The sequence below is a fragment of the Mustela erminea genome, chromosome 12 (genome assembly GCF_009829155.1).
Source record: "Mustela erminea isolate mMusErm1 chromosome 12, mMusErm1.Pri, whole genome shotgun sequence".
Taxonomy (NCBI): Eukaryota; Metazoa; Chordata; class Mammalia; order Carnivora; family Mustelidae; genus Mustela; species Mustela erminea.
Genome location: NC_045625.1, coordinates 85,451,889 through 85,467,284, shown reverse-complemented (window position 1 = coordinate 85,467,284; position 15,396 = coordinate 85,451,889). Strand labels below are relative to the sequence as shown.

At 49.9% G+C, this 15,396-nt stretch overlaps 1 protein-coding gene across 8 annotated transcripts in view; it reads right to left on the bottom strand.

Moving 5' to 3' along the window:
* Nucleotides 1–15,396, bottom strand: part of SMARCA2 (SWI/SNF related, matrix associated, actin dependent regulator of chromatin, subfamily a, member 2) — a 179,562-nt gene that overhangs the window by 27,426 nt on the left and 136,740 nt on the right. For 7 of the 8 annotated variants that reach the window (XM_032308334.1, XM_032308339.1, XM_032308337.1 and 4 more), the window contains exons 29-31: nt 10,803–10,856; nt 1,440–1,545; nt 828–929 (exon numbers count right to left, since the gene is read on the bottom strand). In XM_032308334.1, coding sequence (XP_032164225.1) covers nt 828–929; nt 1,440–1,545; nt 10,803–10,856 — 262 coding nt within the window. The remainder of the gene's footprint in view (nt 1–827; nt 930–1,439; nt 1,546–10,802; nt 10,857–15,396) is intronic. The other variant, XM_032308342.1, reaches the window with a different exon arrangement.

Sequence of the window (15,396 nt, the reverse complement as noted above, 5' to 3'; positions counted from 1 at the left end):
TTTTCAGAAAAGGTCCATGCAAGGATTCTCACGTTCTCCAGTTTCACGACTGGAATGGCCATGAGGGCGGAAAAAGAGAAGCCCAAGGAACTTATTGCTGGCTTGACACGGACACCGGGCAGCAGACACACAGACCACTCCTTCCTTCCCCATGATACAAGAGCACTGGGCTGGAAATACAGACAGGAGAGAAGGGGCGCCTGCACAAGGGCAGCGGAACTGAGGTGCCATTAAAGCGAGAGGCTCCTCCCCTAGTTATTCTTGTCAACTGAGGGTCACTTGCTCATACACAGTAGACACGGGGAGTTCTTGATGCAGTCGGCTTGATAAGCATTTTCTGTAAGCCATTAGAGACAGTGGTTCTTTTTTCTCTAGGTTCCCCCCCCTCCTTACAACATAGTAGTTTCACTTCTATTTTCCTCTTAAATCACAGTAGTTTCACTCCCTGATGCAGGGTGCGGTCAGAAAAATGAAGGTGAATATAATCAAATACACAGTCTTGACAAAAGCAGAAACTGTACCTCTAGCCTTTAAGCATTGCACTAAGTGATTTCCTGGAATTCCTCCTCTAATTAGAAGCCAAGCCTTGAAGGGAAGCACAAGTAGGAACTAGCACATCTGCGGTACAAAGAGGCTGGCCTTAATCTCAAAGCGCCAAAGCCTCAATTTACTTACATACCAGCTTAGGATGTACGTTTTTACTTCTCATTTTTGATTCCACCCGGGGGGAGCCGCAATGATTCAAACAGCAGAAAAGTGAAATCTATCACTTAAAAGCGCAGCAGCACAGGGAAGGTTCCACCTTTTTCAGAAAACTGAAGACGTACCTGGGATCCCTCCAAGTTGAAGGTCTGAGCGTTGTGGCAGAGAAGCATGACGTCTTTCTCCAGGTCACCCAGGCTCCGGTACTTGTGATTACGAATTCTTTCCTAAATTTCGGATAAAAGAGAGGAAAGAGGAAGAAGGAAGGAAGGGGGAACAAACAATCATTACTTGGTCAAAAAAAAAAAAAAAAGTTTGATTTGATTTTCCCTTTGTCTTCAGAGCAGACAGCCCTGCTGGGGATGCGGGAGTGAACAACTCCAGGGGGCGCCAGTCAGAGAGACCACCCTCCCACGGGGGTCCCTTCTTGTTAGGGGGAAGGAGCAGCACAGGATGGGACACAAAAGCAGCAAAAGGGTTGGGGGAGGAGTCTGAAACGTCTTAAATAAAATGCAACATAATACAGTAGGAGCTCTCCATGCAGTTCAACAAAATCCACAGAAAGGCCCAAGGATCTCTCTGCCATTTTGGGGACAAGCCCTAGACTGGGGAGGGGGTGGGGTAATGGGGGGGCTTTCCATGGTGCTCAGATAAGGATGCCGCTGCCCAGTTCTCACTGTCGGCATTTCAAGGGCTTCCCCCTTCTTTTTTATGAAGTGCGTAAACAAAGTATCTACCTTTATTTTTTTGAAATCCACCGGCTTCCTAATTAATTCATAATATTCTGGCAATTCTTTCCTTGAAGGTAACTGAATGAAGACTTCACTGAGCTGCCGCCCTGAACTGTAGGGTAGGAGAGACAAACAGACACAGATCCGATCATACGCGACGGAGGAAGGGGTTTGATTTCAGAAAATGCCCAAAAAGCAAACAGCACCCCATGCCTGTGGACGTGGGGGCCCTTTAAATCAAGAAAAATCCCACGACCGTACTGGAGATGCATGTTCCTTGAGCTCACTCCAGAATCACATTAAAATGCCATTAGATCCCCACTTCTGTCACACACAGGACATGGCAGGTCCACTGTGAGTTCCTCCTTCAGAGTGAACACGGCTCTGCTTTTTGACAGAAATCTTCAAAATGTCGTATTCAACCAACAATTCCATTTTTAAATGAATATAATTGAATTGGTTAAAAAAAAAAATGTACACAATGGCTTTATTTCCATACTCCTTTGTCTCAGACTCCCTGTCTACTTAGAGCATAGTATGTTAGAATATACTCCGGAAACTCAGATGAAAAGCCTTTGTGTGTCTTTCTTTTCTGTCTTATTCCTTTCAGAGTATTTTACACACAGTGAACCATGCATACCTTTATGAGTATTTGCCCGAGGAACCCCTTCTGATCGCCTAACCGCACTCATGTGCGCACGGAGCCCCTTGGGCAGAAAGACCTGACCTCTGTAGCAAGCGTGGACGCCTCGCATGTCTGGGACGCGTGTGGTACCCTCCCTCAAATCATGGTCGCTTTATTTGAAAGCAAATTTAATAGCAACAAATGCTTCACAATTTATAACTTTGAAAACCAGTCTCTAATGCATTGTGAGCTTTTAACATCACTTCTAGCACTGGAAGCAGGCACGGTTACAGGAACAAAGATACTCATAATTTCGGTTCAAGAGTCTAACATCTGACTCGGCCTCTCCAGATCAATGGGGCAGCTTGTAGGCAGGCTGGAGTCATTTTTCACAAAAATCTCGCTTCCCTTACAAGGCAGTCTCTACTTCCTTTGTGAAGGCAGACCCACCAAATAAATAAACATACATCACTGGTGTGTGAATTCCAGAAGGTTGAGTCCAGGAGTGTGCAAGCACGCTAGAAGCCGTGGCGAAGAATGAGGGACAATATGCTCTTTTAATCCATGGTCCCAGTTGTATAATTAAAAAATATTCATAATGACAGTTATCATAAAAAAGGCATGCGCAGTAACTCAAGCGGTTGCTTAGCAACCAGTGGGGGAAATGCTGAAGAGCATAGGGGCCTGCATAAATTAACTGAAAATCCTCTGTCAAAGGAATGGGCGAGTTTTTCTGTTATGCTGGGTCTTGGCTTTATTTTATTTTTTGAAGACATATAGGAGCCTCATGAATATGAAAATCGGGGGCACACACGAGGGGCTGAAAAGCACTGCTGTTTACGAGGGAATTGGGATTTTCAGGTTATTGTGGGAAGAACCAAGGAGGGCCTCCTCGCCTACAGCCACCCCTACCCCCGTTCTCCAGGCTGACACACGCGTTTGTACCTCCATCCATTATACCAGAGACTATGTGACAACAGCTGGTTTATTTACTGTCACCTTCACTATAGGCCCACAATTCCTGGTTGGTCTCTTTCCGTCCCATTCTGAGATTTAGATACACAAACGTTTTACCTGTTTGAAAAGGAGTCTCTGAAAGGCAATTTATAGGGATCAGTTTTTCTATTGCTACGTGTCCTCTCCACCATCAGGAAGTCAGACCCCTTTGTAATCTTGGACTGAACACCTGACCCTCAGTGACATCTTTACGCTGTCATTTTGTACATTGCCAACAGATGGTGTCGTTTTTCTATTGACGGATTACAAGGACATCTGTGCTCTGTACACCTGTGATGGACAGACTCTCGGTTTCGACGGTACTACTGGTGACGTGAGAAATAAGCCCTTTGCACCAAGAATGGTGATAAAGCACTTTCGAAGTGGAGGGGTGGGGGGTGGGGGACAGCATGGCCAAAACAATCTTGGTCTGATGTCCCTGCCCTTAGTCGGGTTGTGGGAATTCTAGACCCTGTGACAAGACAGGTCGAGAATGATCTGTGCTCATAAAGGAGAGAGCTGAACGTTCTGGGACCCAGAAAATAAGACAAAATTTTGATACTGTTTAAAAAGTTAAGGTTCACTTGACTCCATATTCCTGTTCTACTTCTTATCTCCCGTCTCACTGAGGACAGAGTTACGGGGCAAACACAAGACCCGGAAGCTACTGGAAAAACACCTCTTGTGGTTTGTTGGTGCGATCATCACACAGTCACCTCAGTCTGGCTTTCAAGGCTCTCTTCTGCTCATTCCCTGCAAACCCAGGCTGTACTGAGGACCTGACTCTTCTCACCAGGACAGCCTCTTTCTCCTGCGCCTGGGAAGACCGTGGTCAGGCTCCACTTGGTTACTCATCGCCAGTCTCCATGCCTCCCACCATACTTCAAGAAGCCATTCTCCATGAAAATGGGAAGGAATTCTTACTATCAAACTAACCCTTGGCACCTCCCCCCTGCCCACAACTCAATTCTTCTATGTACATTCTTTTTTTCTGTTTTCTTCTGCTCTTTTCCAAAGAGGGTGGGGACATCTTATATGTGGACAAAAGCTGGAGTGGTGGTTCTGATGACCAGCTTGGGCAGGAATGTCAGGAGGACAACCAGCTTTCTGTGACCTATGGAAAGCCACAAGGTAGGGGAGGCTCAGTTGGTTAAGCGTCTGCCTTCAGCTCATGTCATGACCTCAGGGTCCTGGGATGGAGCCCCAGGTCGGGCTCCTGTTCAGCGGGGAGCCTGCCTCTCCCCCTCTCCACCTCCTGCCCCCAACTTGTGCACATTCTTTTCCTCAAAGCAAGCGAGCAAGCATCAAGTTAAGAAAACAACTTGCTGACAGATCACTACAATAACTTATTTTTTTCTACATTAAAGGTTAAAAAAAAAATTTAAAAGGAAGTGAAATAGCCTGAAAGAGTTTTGAATTCTTGGCATTTTTCAAACTTACGCTGAGTAAAGTTTTTTTCAGTATACCTTTTCAATGCCTTTTTTTTTTGGAGTGCTGGAAAGTTTTTTTGTTTTTGTTTTTTTTAAAGTCCAGAACAATAGACTAATTGTACGATGGTTTGCAGAAGGTGTTCTGTTTCTGTTGAAATGCTTACCCCCGCCCCCAACTCCAGGTATTTTTCCATTATGTCATTTTGTACAATTTAAGGCCTAGAAGTAGTAACTGTTCACTGGAAGAGTGCACTTCCCCTGACAGAAAGGATACCCACTCCCCTCCACGGAAGAAAGGATTCCACTGATGGTCCGTGACTTCAGATCTATTTCGTACAGTGATCGATCGCCGAAGAGGAAACGTGGGCCTGATAGGAACAGCCTGGGAGGAGGGGAGGAGTGTAACCTAAAATCTAAAATAACACCGTGCACCTTCCGAGAGTTTCCAGGTGCTGGCAGGCCAGCAGCCCAGGGGTCCCCCCCCTGACAGAGGTGAATGGACACAGGGACACATGGCCCCAGTGTCAGGGTGTATGAGACAGAAGGGCTCCCATGCTACTGTGGGCACGTGGTTTGGAGTATGCACTGCGGACCGCACGGATGGTGGCGCGTACACGTGGGTATGCACACACACGTGGGTACACACGCACACTCACAAGGTTTCCTCTGCTCTGCTTCACTTGGGAACTCAGTTCTCTCCCTTACTTCTGCAAACCAAAGGATGCAACTTTCATGTCTGTACTCCTGGAACTCTAAAATGATGACTGCGTACACAATGAATGTGACATAAACATCAGTTTTCCCTCTAATTACATTTTAGGCATGGCAGAAGACGGGAAATGCTCGCTAAGAGATCTACTCCTTTAAAATGCTGGCTAATCTGCCTTCCCTATAAACCCAAATCAAGAAGATAAGGTATTAGGTGAGAAGTTTCTTGGGTTTTGTTTCTGGGCTTTTTTTTTTTTTTTTTTTCCCTGTCTTATGGTTTTCTTTTTACCTACCCAGGCTGATCTGTGGACAAGCACGGATAATGGAGACTCCTGAAAAAAGAGAATTTAGCTAGCACTGAAATTGCCACACGTTTACACTTGTTAACGAAACAAAAACTATCTTGCCACCATAAAAAAAGAAAAACAATGTCATGATTTAGAATACACACTTGGAAGGATTTCACCAAAAAACAAAAAAGTTACTACCATCCTAAAGGAGTCAAACACAGGAAAATCTTTCTGGATGAAAACTTTAAAAAATTGGGTCCACACTGGAGGGCAGCAGGTGAAAGTAAGCCATTGCTTTTCAGGGTCAGATTCCCGTGCACCTGAAATGCACCGCAAGCACAGCAGTGCCCCACTTCCCTGAGAGCCCCCAGAGACTCGAGCCAGGCCGGCAACAGGTGTGGGAACACCTGCCCTCCCTGTTCACGACTGAGATCTCTCACCTGGGTCTTCCTGAGTGCGGACCGGTAATTCCTAACAAGCTTGGAGATCTGAAGAATACGGGAGGTTATGGCAGAACAGAACACAGTGGGGGTAGACGTGCTTTTGGCCGTGAGAAGTGGGTAAAAATCACCCCGGGGGGCACGTCAGGACTGCAGATACAGGATGCGCCCGAGGCAGCAACAAAAATCAGGTCACATCAGGTTAAGGCAAGGTAAGCGCCCTGGCGTCAGCAGTCCATAGAAGGCTCCCTCAGTGAGAAAAGCAACAAGGCTTTACGGAGAGTCTTAGATACAGGGATGCCCGGCTGCGTGCCTCTGTGTTTGGTGATCTTCTCTAGGCTGATAATACGCGTATGTAACATAAGCATGTCCATACAACAGACACAGACGTACATACATGACGTTCATCCCAGCGGTATGTAGAATAGCTAATGCAAACCAGCCAGGGCGTCTGCTGGGGAAAGGACTACAGCACGCTAGAGGGTCTGAAACGACGCATCTGAAGGGGACGCCTTGAGGGAGGGAGAAAGCCTTGTTGCGGCCTTCGGTAAAAATAAATAAATATAAGAACACAGGGTGTCCGATTGTAAATGTAGTCCAACTGCAACTAGGTCTTTAAAAGGTCACCAACTAAGGACCACAAGGAGATACGCCAGAGCATACATAAACATTCCCAACAACATACTCGGATTCAACAGAATGAGGATTTACACGCTAGTGTAATGTGGAACCTTATCATTATCCATAACTAAAGTCGGTCTCTCATACTTCTCCTGGGTTACCTCTTTGACAACATGCTGTAAGTCAAAAACCTCATCTAATTTTTTTCTGGGGAAGTGCTATCTAAGGGGTATATGACCACCTTTTATTTATATCACCATAAATAGCACATTTCACCAACTGGCACCTTTTAATTCTACTATAATAAAGCCAAATAAATAGAATAGTAGAAGAGAATAATCGCATACGATTTATCATGTATCGCAACCCTCGGAATCTACTATACTGTTAACTTCCCATTTATTTCTTCAGGTTTCTGTCCCTGAACTTTCTACTACAAATCAAAGGTGCTTGGTAGGACGTAGAATTCTGAGAATACGAATTCTTTGCTTAGACAAGCATTTTGCGGAAGCTTGGAGATGTAGTACCTATCACTTGACTCAGAAATACTGACCCGGGATGTCTGGTTGCTTCCCCCTCTTTTTCTCACTTGACATTTCCTAAGAGCACCTGTCCAGCTGTGACCTTGGACAGCTTCTTCACCTGCTTATGTCACGTCCTCTGAAAGAGTGGGACAGGGCCCAAAGAATGTCTTCCTTTCAAAAGGCAAGGACCCACCTTCCCCTGAGTATTTTATCCTTGGATCTGACCCTGTGTGTCTCTGCTTTGCAATAGTAAAAAACTCTTCAAAGCCTTTGGCCCAACTCAAAAGCACAAAACTCTCGAAGGCAAGCAAAATCAAATGCTCCCCACCTGAGCCCCCAGTCCCACACGTCACTTTGCCAGATGGGTGGGCTACCAGGGGCACCGGAGGGCTGCTCTAAGTGGCTGTTCTAGCAAATTCCTAAGGAAGGTGTAGGATTCTATGCGAGGAAGCAGATTCCCACCCGTGAATATGCAAGAACATACATGCCCAGTAACTGCTGTCTTTCAGAGCAATCCGTTTTTTTATTACAATGCTCGTAGAATGGCTTTAAAGACAGTTTTATCGGCCCGTAAGAAACTCTGCCTTGTTACTCCCGCTGGGGCTCCTCATCCTCCTCCCTCAGAGAGAGTTCACGGACTCTGGTACTGGCCTGCAGCTCGGAGAGGCAGACACCCTGCCCTTCTGGGCCAGACAGACCCTAGAAGCCTCTGGAGGCCTTCCCCGCCTTGCAAGGCAGACAGGCTAGGTTTATCTGTGGGCTGCCCACCTGCTTTGTGTGGGGATAACCGGCCGAGCCTTGTAAACTGAGTGCCAAGTGGCCAGGAGTCCGAGCCGCCTCTTTGACTAAACATGCAACAAGTACCAGTATTTGTCAGGAAGGAAAAACAAAGTTCTGAAAATCCACATTTCTTCGAGCAAATTCTCCCTGGACAAAAAGCAGTTCCTGCGCTCCAGTTTGGCCTTTCCCAAAGTGTGCTCCAAGGAACACAAGCTTAATCGATTTTGAATGGGTTTCCCTGGGAAAGGGGGTTTTGTTGGTCGAAGGCGTTTAGGATACACTAGGTGGAAAGAAGCCCAAAAGGCGACTTCCGGTTAGACTTCTCGGAGCCTCTCACTGCACCAGGGGGTCTCCAAGAAGCTACGGGACAGGGGTTTGAGGACCCTAGTCCAGGGATTACCATTTCAGACAATGCAGGAGGCTACAACCTCACCAGGCTACAGCTACGTAAGAGGAGGCTGAGCCCCAAGTATCCAATGCAGGAAGCAAGGCTCTTCCCCTCCAAGTGTGTCCGAGTTCACGACAACATCTCTCGCGTCGAATTAGAGCTACTATATGCCAAAGGGCTTGGGCCCTCGATCCACAGTCCTAGCCTCCCTCCCTCCCCTATTTAAAGAGAGAACTATGTCTGGTGCCAACATTGCTAAAAATAAATTTCGTCTAAAAGAGCTTCTTGGCTAGTCCTGAAGGGCTAGTCAATACTAGCAACATAATCACAACATCAAGGGCCGTTTATAGCCACGAGAGGAATCGGATTTTCTGGGAGGGAGGATGCCGGGCAGGGGAGCTGTGCACGCACACTCTCCACATGTGGGACCCACACACGCCACCCGTCCCTCCCCCCGCATTCCCGTGGGCGGCACAATATCCACCTACCAGAGACCCCAGGGCGATCTGAGGTTCCCCTCTCACACCCAGTCTGCTCTGCGTCTTGTCAGTCACATGTCTGAGAATGTCACCCCTGTCTCCACACCCACCGCCTTGTCCCACACTTTGGCCCCTTCTCTGACCCTGCAGGATCCAGTCCTATTGGGATCCAGATGGTCTCTAGAGGGTCCTGCTTTTCCCTATCACCATGGTGGCCCATGCACAGGGGACCGAGGGCCTCTGCCTTGTCCCCCACCCCTGCGGTCTACTTGGGGATCCCCACTCCGTGCACGAGCAGACCCGATGACCCAATACCTTCACAGATCCTACGCTGGCCCTCCCCGCCCTCCTGTCCACACCACATTCATACTGGGGTCGTGTTCTTCCTTCCTCACCCCTGCAGCTATGTTTTAAGGCTTTCCCTTGGATTCATTTCTACCCGGTTCTCAGTACTTGCACAGAGACTGGCACACAGAGTGCTCGGTGCTTCTGAACACATGAGAAGAACTTTCAATTCTGTTCACCCTAATACAAGCTCTGAACAACACACATCATAAACTTGGGCGTATGGAGAAGAGAAGCACACGGGACAGTAAGGGACGAGAAAGAGTCCAGAGCCCAGAGGAAATGCCAAGGCCTGAAACTGCTAAAAATCAGTCTAACTGTGTCTTCTGTAAAAATGTATTTACCTAGGTCCCGGCTACATACAGCCTTATCAACCTCCACGGAAAGCCCAGGCAGGACACGGGAGGGCCTTTAGAGTTGGGATTAATCCACTTTTCATGGTCACATGACCATTCTGACGGACAAGGGGGAAAAGGAGCTTATGTCTGCCCTGTTTACTGGGTTGGGTGCTTAGCTGCATCACGCCATTTAGACCATTAAAGCGTCCTTTCCATGTTTGTGGGGGGCAATGGAGGGGGCAGGGGGAGTGTTTAACCAAGCTGCTTCCTTATTTAAAGCGGCCAAACTAATAAAGTCCGAGTTATATGTTGTTTCAATCCCCAAATGCAAATCCAGACGGAGTTCTGTCTCCCGGTGGCAGAAATGGAACCCGATTCTTGACGTCCGGCACACACACCAGAGTTAGGGGGTCTGGCTTCCAGGGCTCAGTGCTGTTTCCTCAACACCCACAGGAACTACCAACAAATCGACCGTCTTGCACACGGGTCCTATCCCCACACAGGCATGGGAGGCACCAGTCACTCCCACGTCGCATCGCCTTACATGCACCACCGGGGAGGGGTGTTCGTTCTGGAATGCACCAGAGAAGCAGCTTCGATGCCTCTTCCTCCTGGCCCTAGACTGGATCCTACCACGAGTGAGGAAGATGCCGTAAAGGAGGTCACTGGGTCAACCAACAGAAATGGAATATGGACCGTCAAGCGTCGCAACGAGAGACCTATTTTTTAAGTTCATGCTGACGGAAAGGAAAAAAAACCTTCAGTGCAGGACTAGAAGCTCCACCCTGGGAAGATCCTGCCCATCCCCCTCTCCCACTCCACAAACAGCACCTCCTTCTCCCAAAATCTCTAGAAGAAAAGCATTTCCACTTACAGCCACAGAAGCAAAAGCACACAAAGGTCAAAGGGACTGGCTCGGGACACTGAGGACCAGCGGCAGGGGAGCCCAGAAGCCCCCCCGGGCGCCTCCAGAAACGCGGCACAGGGCGTGCGCCCTTCCCCGCGCCCCCAGGACAGCCCCGCACCAGGCACCACGCGCCGCAGACGCTGTTCCCGAAACCCGAACGCCAAGGCGGCCCCGAGTTAGGGGGCCCACGGGTGGGAGGCAGAAGCTGCGCCCTCAGGGAGCGGGGAGCCCCAGCAGCCCGCGGGGAGGAAGAGGGGCTCTCCCGGCGCGGACACACCGAATGGAGGCGCGCAGAGACACCTGGAAAGCCCCGGGGGCCGGCAGGTGTTTTAAGGGATCCGGGCTCCTCCACGCCCCCTCCACCCCATTGGGGGTGGTCGGGGGGGGGGGGTGCGGGGCCCGCGGTGAAATGTGCTTCCGGCTCCTTTGGAGTCGGACTGTGGATGGGCCAAGGGATACCTGTGTTCAGAGACAAGGGCATACGAGACAGATCCTGACCTGTTTCCTTCTATTTCCAACTGAGAATTACCGGGCACCTTCTCCACGTTACACCTGCGGTAGAGTAGAAAGAACACCGGCGTCAGAAGACCTGGGTGCCAGTCCCAGCCCAGCTCTTCCTCCTCCGTTGGGTGGCCTTGGGGGAAGGCGGTTCGCTTGTCCAAGCCTCGGCCCGCTCACCCCCTGCCTCACCTCCTCCGGGGGTCTGAGGAAGACCACAGGAGGTTATGCCTGGAACCACACTCGGAGGAAATGCACAGTTCTCCGGAAATTGGTGGGGGGCAAACAATGATTTCCTCCCTTCTCTGAGGCTTGTCCTGCTTCTCTTAGACACGCGAAAGCCTGTTACTCCGGTTGCCTTTCCCCCTGCACATGTTTGGGGGAGCATTAGGGCGCGGGTTCCCTCCACGGCTCCCGGAGCAGTGCAAGGCAGGTAGCATTGGATGGGGAGGGGCAAGGGGGGCTGTGACCTCCTGGAAGCAGCGGTGGCCTGTCCCTGTCCGAGCCTGGCTCCTACTACTTACCTCAGAGAGCTGGAACACGCGGTTTGACAGCAGCCAGCCTAGGGACACCCCCCGGGGTGGCTGGCTCTGCCTCCCAGACCTCTAGTCTTTGCAAGTAAGTCCCTTCCACTGCAGAGGACCAGGAAACACCACCTGAGGTCTCTGGCCCTTCCATGGCCTCCAAGGAAGCCATCCTGAGCCATCCTGGGCCTGCTACACGGGTGTCCCTTTGTGCGGCGGCCAACCAAGCAGCTGCCAGGCACGAGACATCGCAGCAGAAACCGCCCTCCCGTCCAGACCTTCCTCCAGGTGAGGACAGCTCCCTCTGGCATATGCCGCCTACATGGGGCCGCCTAGAAAAATCCCTTTCGGCCGCTGCCGGCTTGAGGGCTTGAGGCACGACCGGGGGGGGGGGGGGGGGGGCGGTGGTGGGGGAGTATAGACCAGGGAGAGCAGAGAGGTGGGAAAAGAGAGAAAGAGCTGGGCCGTCCGAAAGCAGAGGGAGACGGGAAGGGGGGAAGGGACGTGATGGAGAATGATGGTGGGAAGGCCATCGAGGTGGGCCGTGGACCACCACCGCTCCGGTGCTGAGAAACTAGATCGTCCTTACCCGGTAGGCAAAGGGAAGGTGTGCAGTGTTACCTGGGAGACAGGCTCAGATCCACACCCCAGAAAGGCAGGATGGGGAGCAGATGGGGGGACACGGGCAGCAGGCCAGGCCAGCCACGGGACGGCCCCCGGAAGAAGCGTGGCCTGGACAGATGCTGGCATGCGTGTGGTGAGGGCACTTGGCGTGTGTGCGTTATCAGGAATCAGGCATGGGGCTGGGAACGCTTTTTCTGCTGTGCCTCTGGGACGCTGGGTGAGTGATTAGGTTAACCACGGGGTCACAGGACCTGCAGTAGCAGAGGAAGAGCAACGTGGCCACCAGAAATACTAGCCTAGTTTGCAGCGCAGGATGGAAATAATTTGAACAATGGGCAAGGTTCTGGGAGCCGAAGCTAATGAGGCCTGGAGATCGCAAAGGATGCAAGGCTTGGAACAAGAGCGATCCCGGCAGAGGCATTTTGAGGGATTTGGGTAGGGAGTGCACGGGGACAGAGCTACCCAGGTCAGCGATCTGATCACCTTAGGTGGGGAAGGAAAAAAAGGTACAAAATGCCAGTGACAACAACAACAACAAAAGAGTTCAAGCAAGAATAGAGGAATGTGGATTTGGCTTTAAACATCTCTGTTGCCAGAAATCTACCTTGGAGGGCCAGGAGGAACAGTGTCTGAGCAGTGCACGCTGGGTGGAAGCCTCTGACGATGCTCCGAGCGGGGGAGCCCACCGTAAGTGATACATGAGAGGTCAAGCACCCGAGAGGAAACCTCAGGAGAAGGGGACATTTTAACAGGAGCCCACCCCTTCTGGAGAATGGACTGATGGGATGTGGACCTTCAAAGACTGCCGCTCGGCCTTCCTCAAATAGGGGGAAAATGCTACAAGGGACTTCGGGACATGCAGGACGTCAGCCAGGACAGTTCATCCTAAGGTTGGAGGTCTACCGAGTCCTTCCGTGGAAAGGTGCTAAAATGGAATGGAATGAAATGAAATGTTGGCTCTCCATTCCCGGGGTCAACGTCTTTATGATGATAGTATTTTTTTCCCCCGTAAAAGTGACCCTAAACACAAGAGAATGTCACTGTGTCCTCTTATAATGAGCTCATGTGACCGCTCCGTCCCTGAATTCCCCTGGCCAGCCACCTACTGGAAGGAAGACCACGTGGCAGGAAGACTATGTCCTCCAATGCACGAATGGCGAGCAAGTGGGTAAGTACTTTGAGGTTTTTTTGTTTGTTTATTTTTACCTTCTGGCCCTATTCTGTAGGACAGGGCTGGAAACAAGGAAGGAATGCCATAAATGTTTCCAGCATGAAGGAATGATTTTCTACAGGTGAGGACAACTAAAATTCGGAACAAGCCAAGGCTTTCCACCATTCTCAGACAGGTCACCAAGACTTCTTAAAATTCAGGGCAAGAAGAGGACAGTCCCTGTTCTGGGAGGACAGCAGGGCCTCAAGAGTGTCAGAGAGGAAGGAGCCCAGCGGTCACCGGCCTTGCCCCCACCCCCACCGTAGGCCAGGGTTTCATCCACCGATCAGACCGGCCAGACAGGTATCTCCTGCCTCCTGCACTGCTTCCCTGTGTCTGTCCTTAATGCTGGACCTGAAGTCCCAACTGTTGGCAGACAGCAGGGCTTGTCCTCCTGCAATGCTCCTGCCACGGTCCAACAACAACGGTCAGGGAGCCAGGCCATGATACGACCTCATCTTCTGTGTCCAGATTCTTCAGGGATGAGAACAGTGCTCAGATTTGAAAAGCAAGGCACAATAAACATTGAGCAAAAGCTACCGGCAGAGCACAGGAAGGCCCTTCAAGCGGGCACAAGTTCCGGTTGCAAACGAATTACATCCTGAAGGAGGGTGGACGGCTTCTCACCATGTTTGAGAAATCACAAAGAGTAGAAATGGAGTCGGAACACGAGAAGAGCGCCCGTGTCCCCATGTCAAAACAGAAAAGGAAACTTGAGGCTGTTATGCTTGATGTTGGACCCTCGGTAAAAAAATTGAGAAGAAATTATTCAGATGCCACGGGGCTCTTTAGGGAAGATAAATAACATCATTTGAGTACCAGCAGGGGGTCTCCTAGAAAAAGCCATGGCGGGCCAACCTCATTTCATTCTTTCGGCGGGGTTTCTGGGTGGAGAGACTGGAGAGGCCACGAACGTGGCTGCCTCTTGGTTTCAGCCTTTCTTGATAGCCTTGACAAAGGACAGATGAATGTGCGTGACATGATGGCATGGTCATGTGAGTTTGCACATGGCTAATCGACTTTAGGGATTACTGGCTACCACATTCCTGTGACCCTGAAGTGATTTTCAGGGGGCACAGGCTAGAGACCTGTCCTTTGCCCTTCAGAAGTTTCTCAGCACCAGCTTGTAACAAATCTTCCGATGCCCAAAAGAAAAACAAACAAACAAACAAAGAACTTAGAGAAGGAAATCTTCTTTTAAAAGGCCTAAAAATTAAGTTATAACAATAGACTGGAAAGATGGGACATGAGTCAGTTAAATGGAACTGACAGGGGAAGGAATGAAGTCAGTCGGTACAGGTTCCAAAAAAAAAAAATCAAATCCTTAGTCGAAGGCTAACCTTGGCAGCATCAAGTGACAAAAGAGCTTTCTGTATGTTTGGGGGAATGGCAGCTTTTCAACAAGCCCGTGTTCCATAAAGGTTAAGTCTGTGTCAGAGTTGCTGGAAAACTTTAATGCACTCTCGAGTCACGGTAACAGAACACTGGTATCCAGCCCAAGGAAAACGACCACCCCGCCTGCGGCATGAGGACACAGGCGGAATTCTGGGTGCTCTATGTTAAATGGGACACTAAGAAAGCAGGAGGTGCCCACGGAAGGGGACTGAAAGACGCACGTCTAGATACCACTCAGAAAGCAAAGGGTGGGGGGTTTCAACCACGAGGAGAATGTGGGGAGGTGGGTACATTGTCCACAAAGGACATTTCTTGAAATGAGGAATGGGTTTACTCTCTGAAGGTCCAAAGAGAACAAACAGTAGATGACAGCAGGCTGAATCGGTTTTAATATGGGAAATGACTTTTGTGTTTAGAGGTTACCTTCGGTGCCGTGAACTGCCCCCTAACCCCGTAACCTAACCCTTGGGGGTACACACACAGAGGCTGGATGGTGGTCTGTCCGACGGGGTGGTGTGGGGGACACACCTGGGTTGTGGGAAGACCAACCAGGAAGAGCCAAAACATGGAATCCCTCCAGAATCTTTCCCTTATCCAGAGAAGTCTAAGCCCCATCTCCAGACTTGGGACAGCTCTCTCTCCGAGACCCTACCCCTCCGCACCTTGCTCTAGAGCTCATCCCCGGGGCCATTTTAAAGGTTTACAAATGCACATCAGGATGAATCCCTTTTTGAAAGAAATTAAGTCTGAGGTTAAATAGCACCTAATCTTACAACAGGATTTTTTTTAAAACTTCTACAGAAACAGAAAACAACGCATAATATAGGAAGTCAAAACAAAG